The sequence below is a fragment of the Suricata suricatta genome, chromosome 8 (genome assembly GCF_006229205.1).
Source record: "Suricata suricatta isolate VVHF042 chromosome 8, meerkat_22Aug2017_6uvM2_HiC, whole genome shotgun sequence".
Classification (NCBI taxonomy): Eukaryota; Metazoa; Chordata; class Mammalia; order Carnivora; family Herpestidae; genus Suricata; species Suricata suricatta.
This window is the reverse complement of record NC_043707.1, coordinates 124,122,842-124,141,611: the sequence shown is the minus strand read 5'-3', so window position 1 is coordinate 124,141,611 and position 18,770 is coordinate 124,122,842. Positions and strand designations below refer to the sequence as shown.

General features: G+C 49.9%; 1 protein-coding gene across 3 annotated transcripts in view; it reads left to right on the top strand.

The window, feature by feature from the left end:
- NIPAL3 (NIPA like domain containing 3) overlaps window positions 1-18,764 on the top strand; it is a 45,475-nt gene extending 26,711 nt beyond the window's left edge. For 2 of the 3 annotated variants that reach the window (XM_029948771.1, XM_029948770.1), the window contains 7 exons: window positions 1,961-2,106; window positions 5,472-5,568; window positions 7,821-7,956; window positions 9,834-9,922; window positions 11,238-11,301; window positions 13,673-13,767; window positions 18,498-18,764. In XM_029948771.1, the coding sequence (XP_029804631.1) occupies window positions 1,961-2,106; window positions 5,472-5,568; window positions 7,821-7,956; window positions 9,834-9,922; window positions 11,238-11,301; window positions 13,673-13,767; window positions 18,498-18,697 (827 nt within the window). In that variant the 3' untranslated portion in view covers window positions 18,698-18,764. Of the gene's footprint in view, window positions 1-1,960; window positions 2,107-5,471; window positions 5,569-7,820; window positions 7,957-9,833; window positions 9,923-11,237; window positions 11,302-13,672; window positions 13,768-15,226; window positions 15,259-18,497 lie in introns of all 3 variants that reach the window. The other variant, XM_029948772.1, reaches the window with a different exon arrangement.
- Window positions 18,765-18,770: the final 6 nt, after the last annotated feature.

Here is an 18,770-nt window from a genome sequence, read left to right as displayed (position 1 = left end):
TTCATTCCATTCAATCTACATTTACAGATCATCTATTGTTGAGGTTTCGGGAGGCCTGATAAAAGGCGCCCACTTTCCCTAAATGAGTTTTAAAGCAACGGGAAATAAACATGGAGGTCAAAGACAAGAGGTCAGAAGTGATGCTCTATCGCTTCTACAAACTAGATGAGAGCATACAGCGTACACATGCAGCCAAGGGGACCTGCTCCTATGGCCAGGTTGGGGAACGACTATTCTGGATCATCAGCCCGGATGTGAGCAAGACGGGGCCAGAAGGCTTGAAAAAGAAAAGAATCTTACACGCTGCTTGGCAAACTTACAACGCCAAGAGTCTTTTGCTCAGAGCAGTAGTCCCGTCGGGAGAGGAAGGGTGCGGGGGTAGCTGGGCTAGGTCTGAAGACAGTGTAGAGTTTTCTGTCCCTTCCAGGCTCACTCTAGGTGGTCCTGGTGTAAGAGACATGCTAGTCCAGGCAGTGCCCTATGTAAACTGGAAAAAGATGGCCCCTTTGGACATCTGTAGTTCTGTGTGTACATGACCTGGTGAGCAGAGCATGGGCTAGATTTTAGCCCTCATCACCTCTTCAGCTAGGTGCTCTTATGCAGTGAGCAACGTGGACAACTGTACATGGCTGTCCTGCATAAAGTTCCATTAAAGTCAGCAAACATTCACCCAGCGCTATACCTGTGCTGCATACCACAGGCATGGACATGAGTAAGCCCTTTCCCTGCCTGAAGAAAACTTAAGACAATGGACTTGTATATCTTAGCACAGAACTCAGTATTGAGTTTAACCGTGGCTCATTCATTCATTGAATACCTTATGAGGCCTAGAATGAAAATTAAAGACACGTAATGTGGTATCACCTTTTTTTGGAGACAGTGGAATGAAATATGCAGTTAGTTCCACCCCAGAAAAGTCCAGAGGCCTCTGGTAACCATGCACAGCTCAGAACTCACAGCCCTTTTCAAAGCTTGCCTGGGTCTGGGCTGGACCAGGTTTTCCACAAAATCCCCAGGGTTGGACTGGAGTGTGACAGGACCCAGGAGAAGAGTCAGGAAAGATTCCCCACCCACCCGCAAACGGTCTCTGACAGGTCTGTGGAGTAGAACATGGGTAGTATTTGGACTGTCTCTTGGGACTAGTTAACTAGCAGATGGGAAATGATAAGGTCATTTTTAAAAGGCACATGGTAGGCTCTGAAGGTTTGCTTGTGAGGTTTTGTTATATCTGGTTTTTTTGTTGCCCAGAAAATGATCCTCGCCTTCAAATGTTCCCTGTAACATGCACATTAGAACCACGGGGCAGTACCAGTAACTACTAAGGTGCCTGTCCTTGTGTCCCATGACCTGTGAATTGCCACTCCTCATTTTTACACCCAACAGAAATACGGACATTGTGTTTTCCAAATGGCACACACAGGGGTGTTCCTAGCCAGGTTATTTGCTATATCCAACGCTGGAGAGCCCTCAAACTCCTGTCAGAAGCAGAATGGATGAATTGTGTCACTCACTGTACTGCCGCACACTGCACACCAGGATACAAATTTATCTCACAAGCTCACAAACATGACTGTCGCATGAACCCAGACACAAGAAAACAGTGTACGAGCCCGTGTACTTAGAGTACAGAGCCAGGCAAGCTGTCGGCCCTGGCTAGAAGGCAGAGCTTTATCCCGGGGCTGCGGTCCAGTGATTAGAAGGAGACACAGGTGAGGGTGCTGGGGTCCTGCTAACGCTCCCTGTCTTGATCTGGGTGCTGGTTACCTGGGTATGCTCACTCTTTTGTATACGTGCCACACCTCACTGAAGTGTTTTAAACGTTACATGTTATTTTTTAAAATGACAATAAGGAAGATAATAAGAAAAACCAAAAGTACAAACAACAGCAGGTAGTAGAGCATATGCTGGCCGGAGGCCCGCACCTGCAGCCAGCCCCGTGACAGCCTCCCCTTCCCTGCAGGGCGCTATGTCTTGTCCTTTGTTGGCTGTGGTTTGGCCATCGTGGGCACCTACCTGCTGGTGACATTCGCACCCAACAGTCACGAGAAGATGACAGGCGAGAACATCACCAGGCACCTCGTGAGCTGGCCCTTTCTCTTGTACATGGTAAGAGAAGCCATTGGTCCTTCAACCCAAGATGGCAGGAGGAAGCGTCAAGCCCTAGACCCTGGACACCCGAATATCCAGCAGTAGGGGACTCGAGTGAATCGTGATGCATTTCACGGCACTGAAGACCGTGCTTGTGGCAAGGATGTAGTCCATGGGGAAATGCTTTTTTCACTTACGTCCTGGGTAATGTCTACATCTGCATATATAGTATGATAATTTTAGTTTTTAGAGATAGTGTAGGCGTGTGTGTGTAATGTTTCTGTAAAGGACTAGATGGAGAAACAGAAACTCTATCCGTAATTGTCTCTGAGAGCTGGAATTATGATTGAGTTTTCATTTCACCTTCATGCATCATCCAAAATCTCTCCAGTGAGCATTTAAAACTTTTATGGTAAGAAAAATAGTTAAAATTTTAAAGTCATAGAAATGTTACCTAACTGAAAGGTCTGCCTCCTTCTGTGTAAGCTGGTGGCAGCCGCTGGACCGGGGCTGGTGGTGGGGAGACGCGAGGTGGCGTGGCAATCCCCTGGCCCTTGGCAGACGCCCAGCGACCTAGTCCATTGGTCTTCTTGCCGTGTGACTCCGAGGCATTTCTGCTCTAACCGAACTCAAGGGGTCGCTACTTGGGGTGCATTAAGTTGAACACAACCGGAGGGAATGTTGAAAGCAAAGACCGTTTATTACCTGTCACAAGTAAAGAGATGGGTGGGGGGGGCAGCTCTCGGAACACTGTCTCTCCGTGGGGTGAGGGCGGGAAGCCGTTATGCAGTGTGCTTCAGGGCCAGGGCAGGGAGCTGGCTGCATTAAGAAACTGATACATTTTCTGTTTCTTAGGCGCTTTGGTTCAACTGCTCACACTTACATGCATGCTTAGCATGGTCAAGGTGCTGGTGCATACATTGTAGGTTCAAAAAACTGGCAGAAAACCCCACCCACAGGAGGAGAGCTTAGCATTGGGATGAGCGAAAGGCAACTCGGAGGGCTTCTGTGTAGCCCCTGGTCTCCAGCATGGCTCAGACTGGCTCCCTTAAGGGGCACCTATCTCGCGGAGTACCTGGCCGTGACCTCTCCTTGATGGCAGTGATTCTTTCCCTGCTTTTGCCCCCTCTCCCCCATGCCGATGGATTTCAGTCCCCTGATGTAACTCTCTGTTGCGTCCTCACACGGCCAGCTAGAGCGATTTGGCCCAAGTCAGTAAATATTCATCATCTGCTGCGCACCAGACGCCATGCGGGTTCGGCCGACGGTAGGCACGCTTGCGAGCAGAGCAGGATACGCAGAATTGATAGAGTTGTCCAGTCTCTGTGTTGTGCACCTGAATATAAGTGACATTGTGTGTCAATTGTACTTCCATAAAAAAAAAAAAAAAAAAAAGAAAGGAAGTGGGGCACCTGGGTGGCTCAGTCGGTTAAGCATCCGGCTTCGGCTCAGGTCATGATCTCACAGTTCATGGGTTCGAGCCCCACGTCAGGCTCTGTGCTGACAGCTCAGAGCCTGGAGTCTGCTTCACATTCTGTGTCTCCCTCTCTCTCTGCCCCTCCCCCACTCGCACTCTGCCTCTCTGTCTCAAAATGAATAAACATTTAAAAAACGTTTTTAGAAGCACTTTTAAAAAAAGAAAAGGAAGCAAGGAGCCAGACATACAGACAGCCATCACGCAGAAGAGCCCCAAGCGCTCTAGCGGCATGCATTTCAGCCTCGTGAAGGACGGCGGGAAAACTGGGCCTGCCCCCCGAGAGCGCGCCCGGTAGTTAGGAATGTTGATGAGAAAATGCATCTGTGCGATGGAGTAGTCTGCAGCAATTAAACATAATTATGACAATCCCATAAAATACGAGGATTGTTTTTGGCAACTAAAAACAGCCCAGTACAAAATTGTGCACGGACTCTCATGACAAGTAGATAAAATATGTATTCACTGCAACAGACAGGAAGAAACAGGAAAATGAAAATAGCTGGGGTTTTTTTATGGTCTCTCATTATGAGGAATTAAAACATTTTTTGAAAGGCCCACCAATGGTTCTGTGTGGCTTTTTATGACAAATAAACCTTGTTGGCAAACGGAGCCAGCCACCCACCGTCAAAGTTTTCTGCTTTCATTTGGCGGGGCGCCGGGGCTGGCCTGCCTTCTTGGGAAGAGATTGTCAAGTGTCTGGGCCCCTAAGGAGTAGAAAGGACAAGTTGTTCAGGTAACCGCTCCCACTTTAGACTGGCACGTCTGGTAGGGAGATTCCACTCCCTGAGCCCCTGCTAAACCCCAGGCCTCTCCTGTTGAGGCAGGGTAGCCTAGTGGGAAAGCACATGGGCCGTCAAGCCAGACTGCCCAGGTTCAAATCCTGGCTCTGCCGTTTCATTAGCTCAGCTCTGTGATAGCGCTGACTTCCCAGAATTATTGTGCTAACTCACCGACCTTAGTCTAGAGACAGCCTTTACCAGGTGCTTGACATATTTATGAGCTCGTGACGTACTCGCAATGACTATGGCCTCAGAAAGTAAACTCGCAATGACTATGGCCTCAGAAAGTAAGAATCATCCTCTCTATTTCACAGACGAGGTAATTGAGGCTCAGAGATGTTAAGTGACTTGCCTACGGTCACACAACTATTTTAGAAGCAGATCCAGCTTCGATCTTGGGCCTCCCTGACTCCCATCGTCCTCTCTCTCCCCACCAGGCCGCCCACGTTGGAGGCTTGGTTATGGGACGGGGCACATACACTTAAGCCAAAGATTCTATTTAAACCAAAGAGCTCTTCTCAGTGAACACGTGTCTCCCTCTTTGTTCTTTTCCTTTTTTTAATTTTTTTTAATGTTCATTTATTTTCGAGAATGAAACAGAATGTGAGACAGGGAGGGGCAGAGGGGGGGACGATACAGAATCTGAAACAGACTCCAGGCTCCAAGCGGTCAGCACCGAGCCTGATGTGGGGCTTGAACTCACAAACCGTGAGATCACGACCTGAGTCGAAGTCGGTCGCTTAACAGACTGAGCCCCCCAGGTGCACCTAGGGTCTCCCTCTTTGACCCACCGTCAGCTTTAATGGGGTTGCCCACAGAACAATGAAATGGGGAGAAACCTTCACAGACGGGGTGTGTGTGAGGCCAGCGCACCACCCTCCAGGCCCTGAGCGAACCCCTCGCCAGTGTTTCCCAGGGGGGTAGAGATTCATACAGAGTCCCTCCCGTTTCTACAGCATATCTGTTGGTAGTTTGGGAAATGCTGGGTGTTTCAGTTCCCTGCCAACCCTGAGGGCCCGTGACATTAGTGACACCAGCAGCATCAGCCCAGCCCAGCCCAGCGGGGCCTCCCGGGCTCGCCCAGGTCCATGGCCCCAGCTGACCTCCCCGCCCCCTGACTTCCGCAGCTTGTGGAGATCATTCTGTTCTGCTTGCTGCTCTACTTCTACAAGGAGAGGAATGCCAACAACATCATCGTCATTCTGCTCCTGGTGGCCTTGCTCGGTAAGCAGGGGTCTGGGTGGTTGAGCTTTGCCACCATCAGGTGGCACCATGAGGTCCCTGCTGAGTGGCGGTGGCTCCTGTCAATGCTGTCACACTGCTGACCGTGTTCACTGTCCTTGCACCAAGACCTAAGTGCCAGGAACGGTGCCGGAGAGAGAGCCACAGTGGAGAACGAGACAAACAAATTCCTGCCCTCAGGAGGCCTCTGTTCCAAAGGGAGGAGGTGTTAATAACCAAGTAGACAATTGCATAGACCCTGGAGAAGTCTGGGCCGTGGTGATTACAGTGAAGAAGAGGACAGCAGGTTAAGGATGGCGGGGGTAAAAGGTTATTTCCTAGAAGTCAGAGGCAGGCTCCAATGACTGCATTTTCAGGGCTTAGCGTAGACCCGTCTTCAGGCTGGGAACGAGGGCTGGATTCAAAAGCAGGACTGGATGTTGCTCTCTCACCTGGTTCCTCTTTCCTTTGGGAGCGATGGGTGCAATGTGGGAAGTGGCTCCTGAATCAGACTGGAGCAAGGCTGGCCCCCACAGAGAGTGTGATATGCTAATCGGGCCATGAGAAGTTCCCAGGCTTCGATGGGAAGAAGCAGGGGAGCCCTGCTGCTGCCTCCTGGAGACTCTGTGGCCTCGAGCTGGTGACGCCCTCCTGTGGAAGCCATGCTATCCTCTAAAAATAGGCCTGGGAGAACACCCCCATCTCAGCGGGGTGAGCAGGGGTAAATGAGACCAGCACACGCACCCGAGATCGGCTGCCTCCCTTCTGTCCTTCCCACACCGGAGCCTCCACGCCGCTCATGGCCGTCAGCCACACAGATAGGGACCTCCGGAGGCCAAAGTTGCAGCATTTTGATTTTTAAAAACAGCTTTATTGCGATATCATTTACCCACCATAAAATTCACCTACTTGAATAATACAATATCAACGGAATCCTACAAGGTGTGGCTTTCTGTGGCTGGCGCCTTCCACTGAGCATGTGCTAGAGGTTTGTCCATGCGGTAACTTACAGCAGCGGTCCCCTCCTTGGTGATGTTTGCAAAGTCAATTGGAAGGTCAGGGTCCCCAAATGTCCCCTCTGATGAGTTGGGAGGCCAGAAGGTCCTAAGGCACATTGTCCGCTCTCCCTGTGTCCCCTCCTCACTAACAAGGACACCCTCATATAAGTGCCGGTCCTCACTGGCTGCTGGGGTCTGCAAACCCTCATCTAGGAGGCCGAGGGGCCAGAAGCCACTGTGTGTGGTGGGTTGTTAGCAAGAGGGCAAATGAGCAGAAGCCAAGAAAACTGGGAAAGCAGAGCATCCCGGTCAGAATAAAGGGCTTCATCTGAACCCATACTGGGCAGTGGTTTCCTGCTTTGATGGGGGCGGGGGGGTCTGACAGATGACAGTCAGCAGTAATCTCTGCACCACTGGGTAAAGCAGTGGCCTCCACAGTGAGGTGAGCAGTGGTACCTCCTGCCGCTGTTTTATGACGTAAATACCACAGAAGCACAGAGGTACGTGGGTATCACTTAAAACACACAAACATGGATTATGGGAAAATAAGTGCATGCACATAGGAGTAGGAGACCAAAAACTGAATTCAGAGAGACCTCTAACCAAATGTTTTTTTTTAAATACAAGCAAGGGGCGCCAGGGGGCCTCAATCAGTTGAATGTCCGACTTCGGCTCAGGTCATGATCTCATGGTTCGTGGGTTCGAGCCCTGTGTCAGGCTCTGAGCTGATGGCCCAGAGCCTGGAGCCTGCTTCCCATTCTGTGTCTCCCTCTCTCTCTGCCCCTCCACTGCTCATGCTCTGTCTCTCTCAAAAATAAACTTAATAAATAAATAAAATGCAAGTAAATACACATTACAAAAAATGGAGCTCTTTGCACACCACGTTTTTTTCCGCATGATTGCCATGAGAATGATACTCAAAAGTTTGTTTATCCATTCAAAGAGTGTCTTGACCTCCTACCACGTTTCAAGGACAGCACTGCCATTCGCGTTCAGGGACTTAGTGCCCTTTCTTGCTGGAGTTTGGAAATGACATTTGGAGATGCCTGTTGGTATTTTGCTTTCTTCTGTTCTTGGGACACAGCAGCACAGATAGGGCAGCTCGTCGAAGGGGGTAGGGGGGTAAGAGATCCGAGGCAAATGGCGTCTTCTCTCTACGTGGTCCCAGTGCTCCACGTTTTCCACCAAGTCCTTTGGGGTCATAAACTGGCACTCAGGCTGTGACTCCCTGCATCCGTCCCTGTTCACCTTCTGCAGGCTCAATGACGGTGGTGACCGTGAAGGCCGTGGCTGGGATGCTGGTCCTGTCCATCCAGGGGAATCTGCAGCTGGACTACCCCATCTTCTACGTGATGTTCGTGTGCATGGTGGCCACCGCTGTCTACCAAGCCGCGTGAGTTGCAGATGCTTTTCCTGCTTGGCCGCCCCACGCCGGTCTCGATCGCATTTGCTGTCAAGCTGTAGGGAAGGCAGGGCGGTCCCCCGCAGCCAACCGCCAGGGCCTGGCGGCCACTGTGGAGGGAGGGGTCGCTGATTGGCTGGGCTGCTGCGTGGTGGGGCGGGGCTCTGTGCTGCCCGAAAGATGCCCGGGCAGCCGTGTGCTTTTCCCCTCTGCCTCCAAACGGGCGAAATGTGCGATCAGAGGCACCTGGCTGTCTGCTAGGTGGAACACAGAAGGTTGCCCTATTCTGTCCTCAAGAAATCTTCCCCCGAGAGCGAGGTGATCGTGTCTCTCTCGGCAGCGGCGGTCCTGAGACACGGTGCTCAGCAGAGGGCCCCCGAAGGCCTGGGAGCTGGATTCAGCGCGGGGCGCGGGAGCCCCTCCGCTCCAGGCCTTTTCCTCAGCTTCTCTAGGATCAGATTCCTTGGCCGCAAGTGAGGATAACAGTGGACCCTCCCGAAGAGAATCGCAGGAAGCTCTCAGTACCGTCCCCAGAATAACGTCCAGAAAATCTCAGCCTCCTTTATGATTATGAGGACTCTTACTGTGTCGATTATTTTCTTAATGTTTATTTATTCATTTTGAGACAGAGAGAGAGAGGGATAGAGAATGAACAGGGGAGGGACAGAGAGAGAGAGAGAGAGAGAGAGAGAATACCAAGCAGGCTCCATGCTCTCAGCACGGAGCCACATGGGGCTCGAACCCATGAGCCATGAGATCATGACCTGAGCCGGAACCGAGAGTCGGATGCTTAACCGACTGAGCCACCCAGACGCCCCTATTCTGTCGATCATTACTGTCCTTTGTCCTACTACAGAGATTCCAGCCATCACCCCTGAGCCCACCCAGCCCCAGGTTCCAGAGAGGAACCCGATGCCCCGCCCCAGCGAGGGCTTACTGTGTCCCAGGCGGGTCTGCGCACGGAGGCGAGAGCAGTTGTCACGGTCCTCAGGGCACCGCAGCCCTGGGGGGGGGGGGGGGGGGGGCGGGGCAACCGAGCAAATGGAAGAGAACCGTGGAGAGGGATGTATGTCCTGAGGGAGCAACTAAGTAGTAATTACCAAACGCTGTGTAAAGAATGGACGAAGAACATATTCCGAGATGAGGGAGTGTTCATTTTAGATGGAGAGATTAGGAATGATTCTAATTTCTCTCCCCTCTTCCTGGGCTTATTGCAGTGAGCGCATTATTTTTTCATTACGTAGAAAATTTGTTTAAAAAAATAATTAGGGACGCCTGGGTGGCTCAGGCGGTTGAGTGTCTGGCTTCAGCTCAGGTCATGATCTCGAGGCTAGTGGGTTCGATCCCAGCTTTGGACTCTGTGCTAATAGTTTGGAGCCTGGAGCCTGCTTCGGATTCTATCTCCCTCACTTCCCCTCCCCCACTCTCTCTCTCTCTCTCTCTCTCTCTCTCTCTCTCAAATATAAACATTAAAAAAATAATTACAGCAATAGGTAGAATGTGCTAAGAGCTGTAAACGTTTCTGGGACTATTTACAAGGACAGAAGTGGGTCTTTTCAGCGGGGTAGGGTTGCCGGTGACACTGACATAAAGAGGGCGAGGAGAAGGGCATTTCGGGTGTCGAGAACCATGTGGTCAGAGGTATGAGAGCTAGAAGGCATGGCCCGCATGAGGAACGGGATTGTCTAGGGGACAAATGGGAACAAAGTGGGGACCCCAGACTAGAGAGGCACAAGAATGGCGTCTTTGTAAACCCAAGCATTGTTCCTTCACACGTTACCTTCATTTTTCAATCGGAGCCTACTGTCACTTCGGCTCTCGGCTCAGCCTTCCTGACACCCACTGACCAGAACACTCTTGTGTTGAAGGTTTTTAAGTCAAGCCTCACAGATGTACGACTCCTCTTTGATTGCCAGCGTGGGCTACATTCTGTCCACTACCATTGCTATCACAGCAGGTAAGATGGCGATTGCCAGATTTCTGTCTCCCACCTTCCAAGCAGGGACATTAGCCCAGGTGGGGGTGGGGGTGCTCTGCCTCCGTCAAAAGGCCAGTTCTGCTGACTTGTTCTACCTCTGGAGTTGTATATGACTTCATCGAGAAAGGTGCTGGAGAGACCTGGGTTTGCACCCTAGCACAGACACAGAGCTGTGTGGCTCTAGGAAAATCACTTAACCTCTCTGAGCCTCAGTTCCACATTCATAAAATGGGAATAACCCTCTCCTCCTAGAACGGAAATATGTACAACCCGTACCTTGTTACAGCTCGTACAGGTTTCTTTAGCCATTTTTGCCATCGTCCGTGAGCGCCACTAAGTGATCACAGATTTCTTCTCTGTAATTTTGAGAGATCATGACTGAACGAAGCATCTGTAATGTAGTAGGTGCTGAGTAAGCTGTCACCGTTTTTCTATCCCCCCTTTCTTCTGCTCCACCCCTACTTTTTTTCTTTCTGAGAGGTGGCTTCAGAGCCTGGGAGCATATCAGGGTGTGGTTGTTTTTAAGGGGCACAAGTGCCAAATCCCACTCACCAAGGTGGGAGCAAGGTAGGCACACGGCCTTGCCAGGGCCTGCGCTGTGAGCCATACCTCCATCCTTTGAGGCACTGACTCAGAGAAGCCAGAAAGTGACCCCAAGGTACCGACTTAGGTCATGGGCAAGAATTTGGGTCAGGTCAAGATTCAAAGGAATAGTCAACAGCATGATCAGAAGCTGGGCGGGAATCAGGAGCTCAGGAACACAGCACAAAGCCTGTGGAGGTGGGATGAGTCCAGACACAGGCAGGCTGCAGGGCGGGTGTCAGTGACAGGCCCATGTCCCTCCAGCCCTGGAGTGGGGGCTGGGGCAGGGGGCTGCAGGCCTGCCATCTGCTGGCCGCCTGACGCTCTGACAGCTTAACACCAAGCCTTGGAAGCCTTGACTTTCCCTCTTAAGAAAGACAGGAAGGGAGTGTATAAAAACTGGCAAAGAAGGTCTGTAGTTTAGTTTACAGTGTGTTTAATTGGGGACGCTGGGTGCCAGGTCCATGAGAACTCGGTTGAAAGACAAGATGCAGATACAAGGAATCAAGGAATGCTGGAGAAAGAGAAGGGAGCCCCCCTCCCTCCCCCCAGCCCAAGGGCTTTTGTTATGCTCTTCTAACATTTACCCTGCCGGTCAAGTTTCTGATCGCTTTGGTTTCCTGCAGGGAGGAGGTCAGCCAGATCCTAGACACACTGGCAACAAGGTGATTTGAAAACTGCTCACCATATTTTCTATTATCTGCTGCTCCAGGCGCAGTATTTTACCTGGACTTCATCGGGGAGGACGCGCTACACATCTGTATGTTTGCACTGGGGTGAGTTCCGTCCTGGGGCGTCGCCCGGGGACACAGGACTCCAGGCAGGCTGCCTCTGGGTCCCCGCTCTTGCTTCGGCCTCGCAGGCCATCCTGTAGAGCCTGGGGAGCAGCCAGGATTTGGGGCTTTGTCCTCCAGAGGTGAGGCTCTACTCCCCAAAGGGCTTACCTCCTTCCCGCTTCGTCTCTTTTGGGCTTTAATCTCCTTGTCGTTTTGAAAATATCCCATTTTGACACATGAAAGGACTCTCAGCCTCACCTCAGATCTCAAAAATGCATTGTTTTAAGTTTATTTTTTGAGAGGAGGGGGAGGGGAGGAGAGGGACAGAAAGAAAGAGAATCCCAAGCGGGTTCCACTCAGTGCAGAGCCTGACGCAAGGCTCGATCCCACGACCATGAGATCATGACCTGAGCCTGTATCAAGAATCAGATGCTTTGCTGACTGAGCCACCCAGGTGCTCCCAGAAATGCACTTTGAAGCCACATGAAATGCCATCATTTTGCAAAAAGTAACAGGATTAATAATATCCTTGTTGGCAAGAGGACGAGGAGGTGAGCTCTCTGCCACGCCGAGACGATTTTTAATGCCAGAGGACAATTTGGCAGTGTCAATAAATTTTGTAAATGAGCAATGTTTGATGCAACATTCCATTTCTAATCATTTATCTTGGAAAAACTATTGAAATGGGATGCAAAGACACATGTATAAGGCTGTTTTTTTAGTTAAAACGTTAATTGTACAAGCAAAAAATTGGAAGTAGCCTAAATGCCCAGCAATAGAATACAGGTTAAATAAATTGTGTGGTATATCCATATAATAAAGTACCATGCTGCCATTTTGAGAAATTGAGGCCAGTCCATAGGTACTGACCTAGAACCATGTCCAGGAGACATTTAATGGAAAAAATTACACTTTTTTAAATGTATAGTCTACTCTATGATCTGTCAACTCCACATCTAGATATAGAGTACACATATTGACACAATGACTTGTACCTGAATATTTATAGTAGCTTTAATTCATCATATGTCCAATTGAATACAACCCAAATGTCTAGACACAGGAGAGTGGAAAGCAAATGATACAGTATATTAAGACATTGGATTCAATATAACAGTTAAAAACAATGAACTAATAATATATACAATATGGTGAATGAACCTTAAAAGCATTTATCAAGTAAGGGTGCCTGGGTGGTTCAATCAGTTGAATGTCTGACTCTTGATTTCAGCTCAGGTCATGATCCAAGGGTCGTGGGATCAAGTCCCACTTGGAGTTCCGCACCGAGAGTAAAACCACTTAAGATCCTCTCTCTCTCTCTCTCTCACTCTCTCTCCCTCTGCCCTGCTCACACACTCTCTCTCTAAAACTAATTAAAAAGAAAAAAGCAGGGCACCTGGGTAGCTCTGTCAGTTGAGCATCTGACCTTGGCTCGGGTCATGATCTCACAGTTCCTGGGTTCGAGCCCCGTGTCAGGTTCTGTGCTGATAGCTCAGAGCCTGGAGCCTGCTTCAGATTCTGTGTCTCCCTCTCTCTCAGCCCCTCCTCCTCTTGTGCTCTGTCTCTTTCTCTCAAAATTAAATAAACAATAAATAAATAAATAGTGAAAAGTTTATTAAGTGGAAGAAAATAGAGTACATACATACTTTATGGTTTAATTTACAAGAGGTTCAAGAACGGGCAAATCAAGTTTTGGGTGACAGAGGAGGTCAGAACCGTAGCTTCCTCTGGGGCAGGGTTGGCATGGATTGGAAGGGGCATGAGGCAAGTTCCTGGGGTGGAGTGGATGGAAATGTGTCCTCCATGGACCTGTGTGGTGATCACACCAGTGTCCACACAGGCAAAAGTCACCGAGTGCTACATTTAGGGCATGTGCATTTTACCGCATGTAAATTACACCTCAGGTTTTAGAAAGGGTGTTTATTTATCTAAACTCTAGGAAAAAGGAAAAGACTCTAGAAGAATGTGCACCTGCCGGGGGTGGGTGGGATCAGGGGGAGATCAGGGACTTTTTAACTTTTTCTTTCTCTCCTGTATTGACTGAATTTAGGCCATAAAGAATTTTCTTTTTATTTAAAAAAATATTTTAAGGGAGGTTCTAGGATGCAGGCTAAATGGAAGGGAAGGAGTTTTGCCCAGTAGAGTCTCATTTATCCCAATCGGCGCGGTGCCGAGCGCAGGGCGTGGGAGGCTCGTTTATCTCCCGTCTGCTCCCTGCCCGTCTCGGGCCCCCAAGCCTCCCCCGGCTGATCCGCAGCAAGCCCCCCTCTGCAGCCTGCCTCTTTCCCTTTTCCCCATCACCTGGGTGTGAAAGCAGCCTCCCAAACTCACTCTGGCCTTTCTTCTCTCCCTCCCTTGCCCCTGTTCTCAGGTGCCTCATTGCATTCTTGGGTGTCTTCTTAATCACCCGTAACAGGAAGAAGGCCATTCCATTTGAGCCCTACATTTCCATGGACGCCATGCCAGGTAACGTGAAAACCCCATGTGTCCAGCTGGCCAGCCCATCCATAGAGAATGGCTGCTACTTCCTGTTTAAAAAGACAGTTCTCTGCCGGGTTTGGTACAGGGAAGGTGTGCTGTGTGTGACTGTCTCTCTCTTTCTCTCTTTCTCTCTCGCTCTGTTTTTAACTCTCGCTGTGCCAAACAGGAGGCAATGGTTGAGACGTCTCAGTTGGTTTTGAGCCCATCTCACCAGTCCCCATGTCTATTTTGGGATGTCTTAAAGACAATCCTGATCACACTGGATGGAATTATGATCTGTCTATCAGGCCGCATCCCTGTGAAAGGAAAAATCCACTCACCCAGTTAGAATAGAATGACCAGAGAGGGGAAAGAATATAGGACGAATGAAATTCAAATACTATAACCTCATTCCCTGCATTCCACGAGGGAGTGGATTGTTCTGGAAAGCCTAGTTCCCCAGGGAGCTCAGGATGGGGGGGGGGGGGGGGGCGGTCACACCAAGAAGCACCAGCTCAGATGTATGTAGTCCGTGGCAGTAACAAGTGTGGAATCAGCCGGGCACTGGACAGAAGGGAGCCCTGAGCACTGTGGAGGGCTGGGGTGTGCCCCCTCCCAGCCTCTGCGGGGACCCAGGTGAGAAAAGTTTAGACTGGGGGCCAGACCCATCCAGGTTTACTGACCTAAGTCCTGCGGGTCACCAGTGACCACCCACTCTCACTCTTTCACTCAAAATTAATTTTGACTTTAGATATAAAGATGGAACTCTCTCCAGACCGTAATCCCCACCCTTCACTAAGACAGGTTAATGAAGCCTAATGAAGGGGCGCCTGAGTGGTTCAGTCAGTTAAGCATCCAACTCTTGATTTTGGCTCAGGTCATGATCTCACGGTTCATAGGATCAAGCCCAAGGTGGGTTCTGTGCTGACAGCTCGGAGCCTGCTTGAGATTCTCTCCCTCCCTCCCTGCCCCTCCCTGGATCACGTGCTCTCTTTCTCTCTCAAAATAAATTTTAAAAAACATTTAAAAAAGAACCTTCCTTGAAAGACAGCCTAATGAACAGACTATGACCACCCTGAAGGCATACATTAGTGCTTAATAAAGGCCCCTGGTATCCAGGCGTGGTCTCAGGGCCGACTGAGGTGCCCCTGCCTTAAATGGCCCCAAGGTTTATGTGTCTTCTTTTCTGTCTCCTCCTCTCTTGCTCTCAAGCTGTCGTCTGTCTGTCATGCTGTTACCAGCCTGCCTGTGTACAGCAACTGCGGGTCAAACTTCTTCTTTGACCCAATGTGCTCGAATTGTGTATAGAATTAAAACAAACAAGCTCTGAGTTGGGGCCCTACGGTTTCTCCTAGGAGTTAAGTGCATGAGCTTTATCTAGTGCATGGACTTTGAAAACTTCTAATCTGGCTGCTCAGATGCCTTTTTTGCTTACTTCCTTGTTTCTCGGCTGTGTCCCGGATAGATGAGGGCGCTGGATAGCTGAATTCCAGATAGGTGAGGTGTCAACTCTGTGTGTGTGCAAGTACGTGTATGTATATGTGTGTTCGTGCGTTTACAAACTGTGTATGTGTATACATCTATATGAGTATTTGTATATGCATATATACAGATGTATTTTCTAGTGGAAAATAGAAGGTAACCGAAGGTAATCTTAGCTATCAACATTCTGTGGTCTGTTTGTGGATGTGGCTCTCGGCTGCCTCTTTGTATTTTGTGGCGGGTGGGAAGTCAGAGGTGGATGAAAGGCGACCCCGCCCTCTTGCTGGAGCATGTCGGACACTTCTGAGCAGACGTGTCCCATCCCATGAAGACAGGTGGCCTGGATTCAAATCCCAGCTCCACACCCGCCCGCTGTGTGACCTTGGGCATGTCCTTGGACGTCCCAAGGCCTCTGACCTTGTAAATTGGGACTCCTTCTCTCAGGGTGGTGGGATCATATGTGAAAGGCTCCCTCGCACAGTGCCTGGGACTTGGTAGATGCCTGGTTCAATTTGGCTTCACTTCCCTTTTGCTTTAAAAAAATCTTCGAAAATCTCAAACACATGTTTAACCTGATGCCAGGTAGAACATGAAAAATAAAACCGCTTTAAAAAAAAAAAGGAGGGAGGCGCTGGCTGGCTCAGTCGGTGGAGCACGCCACTCTTGATCTCAGAGTCGTGAGTTCGAGCCCCAGTCTGGGTGTAAAGATTACTTAAATAAATTTTAAAACCTTTAAAAATAAATTAGTTAATTCATTAAAATTTAAAAAATCATAATAAAACAGCTTAAACCCAGTGCCTTTTCTAGCTGCTTGTACTTCCTGGTCAGCATCAGAGCCTTGCATTTGGCCTGCCCAGACTGACATCTTCACAACCGACTGGTAGCCAGGGTGCAAGCGGCATTCAGTTTCTAAAAATGCACCACATGTCACAATTTAGAGAGGCTTTCAATCGTTCTAGAGGCGGAAAGAGTTCTAAAAAAGGAAAAAGGGAAAAAAGCAGCCCCTGGCCTGCCTGGCACTCAACCACCGGACCTTGGCACTCCCTGGCTGAAAACAAACACTTTCACAGCACATCAGCGTCAAACGCAGTCACTCCAAATAGGTAAATCAAGATACAGACAGGACCACTCCACTGCCATGTATGAACACAGATGAAACACGAACGTGGTCTGGCCAACAGAGGATGGACCATCCACCTAACACGAGTGACTGCTGCCTCCTTACCAATCACATTAGTCTCAATACCGTCTTAAGAACCCCCATTATACAGGGCGCCTGGGTGGCTCAGTTGGCTAAGCGTCCGGCTTCAGCTCTGGTCATGATCTCACGGTTCGTGGGTTCGAGCCCCATGTCAGGCTCTGTACTGACAGCTAGCTCAGAGCCTGGAGCCTGTTTCAGATTCTGTGTCTCCCTCTCTCTCTGACCCTCCCCTGCTCATGCTGTCTCTCTCTGTCTCTCAAAAGTAAATAAAAAACAGGAAACAAATTTTTTTAAAAAGATCTCCAATTACAGAATTAGTCCCACTTCCCGACAGTATCAAATCCAAAGCAAATCCTTGCTTCCTTAAAAATCCTCCCCAAAATCGCCTCACACAAATCCAAATCCTGGAAGTCTTTTCTAACACTTTTTGACTGAGTTGTCTCCCGGTCCCCCATGGTCCCTCATTGCCAGAAATCAATAAACCCACAATTGTTCCACCAGGAGTGTAGTCCTGCTGCTCTTGTAGCTGGAGAACACTGACAAAATCCAAAGCTAACCCGTGCCTGGTAATGAACCCTTTTCCCTAAGGAACAGGCACCCCGTCAGTTCTTCCCAAGCCCCCCCACCCATCGCCAAGTCCCACAGCCTCTTCCGTACTCTTCAAACAACCGTTGGCTAAGGCTTGTGCCCTGTGAAAGCACAAGGGCCATATGCAGACAGAGTCTTCCCGGGGCATTCATGGAGTGGACGGCCGTGAACAGGAGCACGGTCTGTGGGGTCAGATCCCAGCTGTGTGACCTCGGGACCTTGGAATCTGTGTCCTTATCTGGATAAGGAGGATAGGATTGAGGCTTGTGACCTCAAGCCAGTTACATAACGTCACTGCCCCTCATCAGTAGTTGTGAGATCAGATGACATCAAAGTTTTTTTTTAATTTTTTTAATTTATTTCTGAGAGAGAGAGAGAGTGTGAGCAGGGGAGGGTCAGGAAGAGAGGGAGACACAGAATTTGAAGCAGGCTCCAGGCTCTGAGCCAGCTGTCAGCAGAGAGCCCGATGTGGGGCTCGAACCCACAAACCATGAGATCATGACCTGAGCTGAAGCTGGACGCTTAACCAACTGAGCCACCCAGGCGCCCCAGATGAGATCAAAGTGTTTAGCTGTTTAGAAGAGGGTCTGCCAGCAGTTTCAGGCTCGGTTCACATTAGCTGTTCTCATGCTCGCTGTGGTTACTTTTGTGGTGGAAAGCGTTTAGCCCAGAGCCTGGGCACAGTCAGGAGTCTGGCACTTTGTTTTCAGAATTTCATGGAGGACACTTTGAGTAGAGCTTGACAGCCTAGCAGTAAGAGAATTTGAAGTCTTGAATCCCGGGCCGGGAAGAGAATTGCCCTCCAAGAGAAGCCAGATCACACTTGATGGAGGAAGTGGAGAATAAGGCTAACGGAATTAATAAGTAAAGCCCGTGTTCTCCACTGTAAGAAACCCCACGTCAATATGTGCCCAGAGGCAGGAGGCAGAATGACCCTGCCCTCTATGCCGATCAGGGAGGTTAAACCTTCAAGCTCAGAACTCTCCTTCTGCATGTCCAGATGCATCTGTCACCGCCACATGTCCATGACACCGAAGGTACCCTCCCTCTTCCCCCCTCCCCCCCATAATGAAATGTGCTGGATCCTGATTTCATTCAGCAGAAAAGTATTGGCATCTACCACATCCCAAGCCACTGCTGGTTCTGCCCCCCACCCCTGGGGCCCAAACACAGGTCCCCACCTCATGCTAGGCCAACCCATGGTCTCTCTTGACAGTGGCTGGTCTGTGTGCATTATTTCCTGACGGTTCGCCCCTTGTTGCTTAGCAACCGTAATATTTCGAGCATATATTTCTGGGTGTTCTTTTTTTCGATCGAAAGCATTCAGGAAATTGGCGATGCACGTGATTAGCCCCGCCCCCCAGCTCTATAATTAGCCTGTGGTGGGGTGGAGGAGGATGCATCTCCTTTGCGCCCCCCTCCCCTTTACCACACAATGATGTGGAGAAAATGGATTTCATTTCAGGTATGCAAAACATGCATGACAAGGGAATGACGGTTCAGCCCGACCTCAAAGCTTCTTTTTCCTACGGGGCCCTGGAAAACAACGACAGCATTTCTGAGATCTGCGCTCCTGCCACGCTCCCGGTCATGCAAGAAGAACACAGCTCCGGGGCTGCCTCCGGGGTCCCCTACCGAGTCCTGGAACATACCAAGAAGGAATGAGCCCACCTGGAAGGAGAGGCTCTCCTTCCCTCCTTGTAGAACTGCTCGAGCCCTGCCCATAGCGGTTCAACCC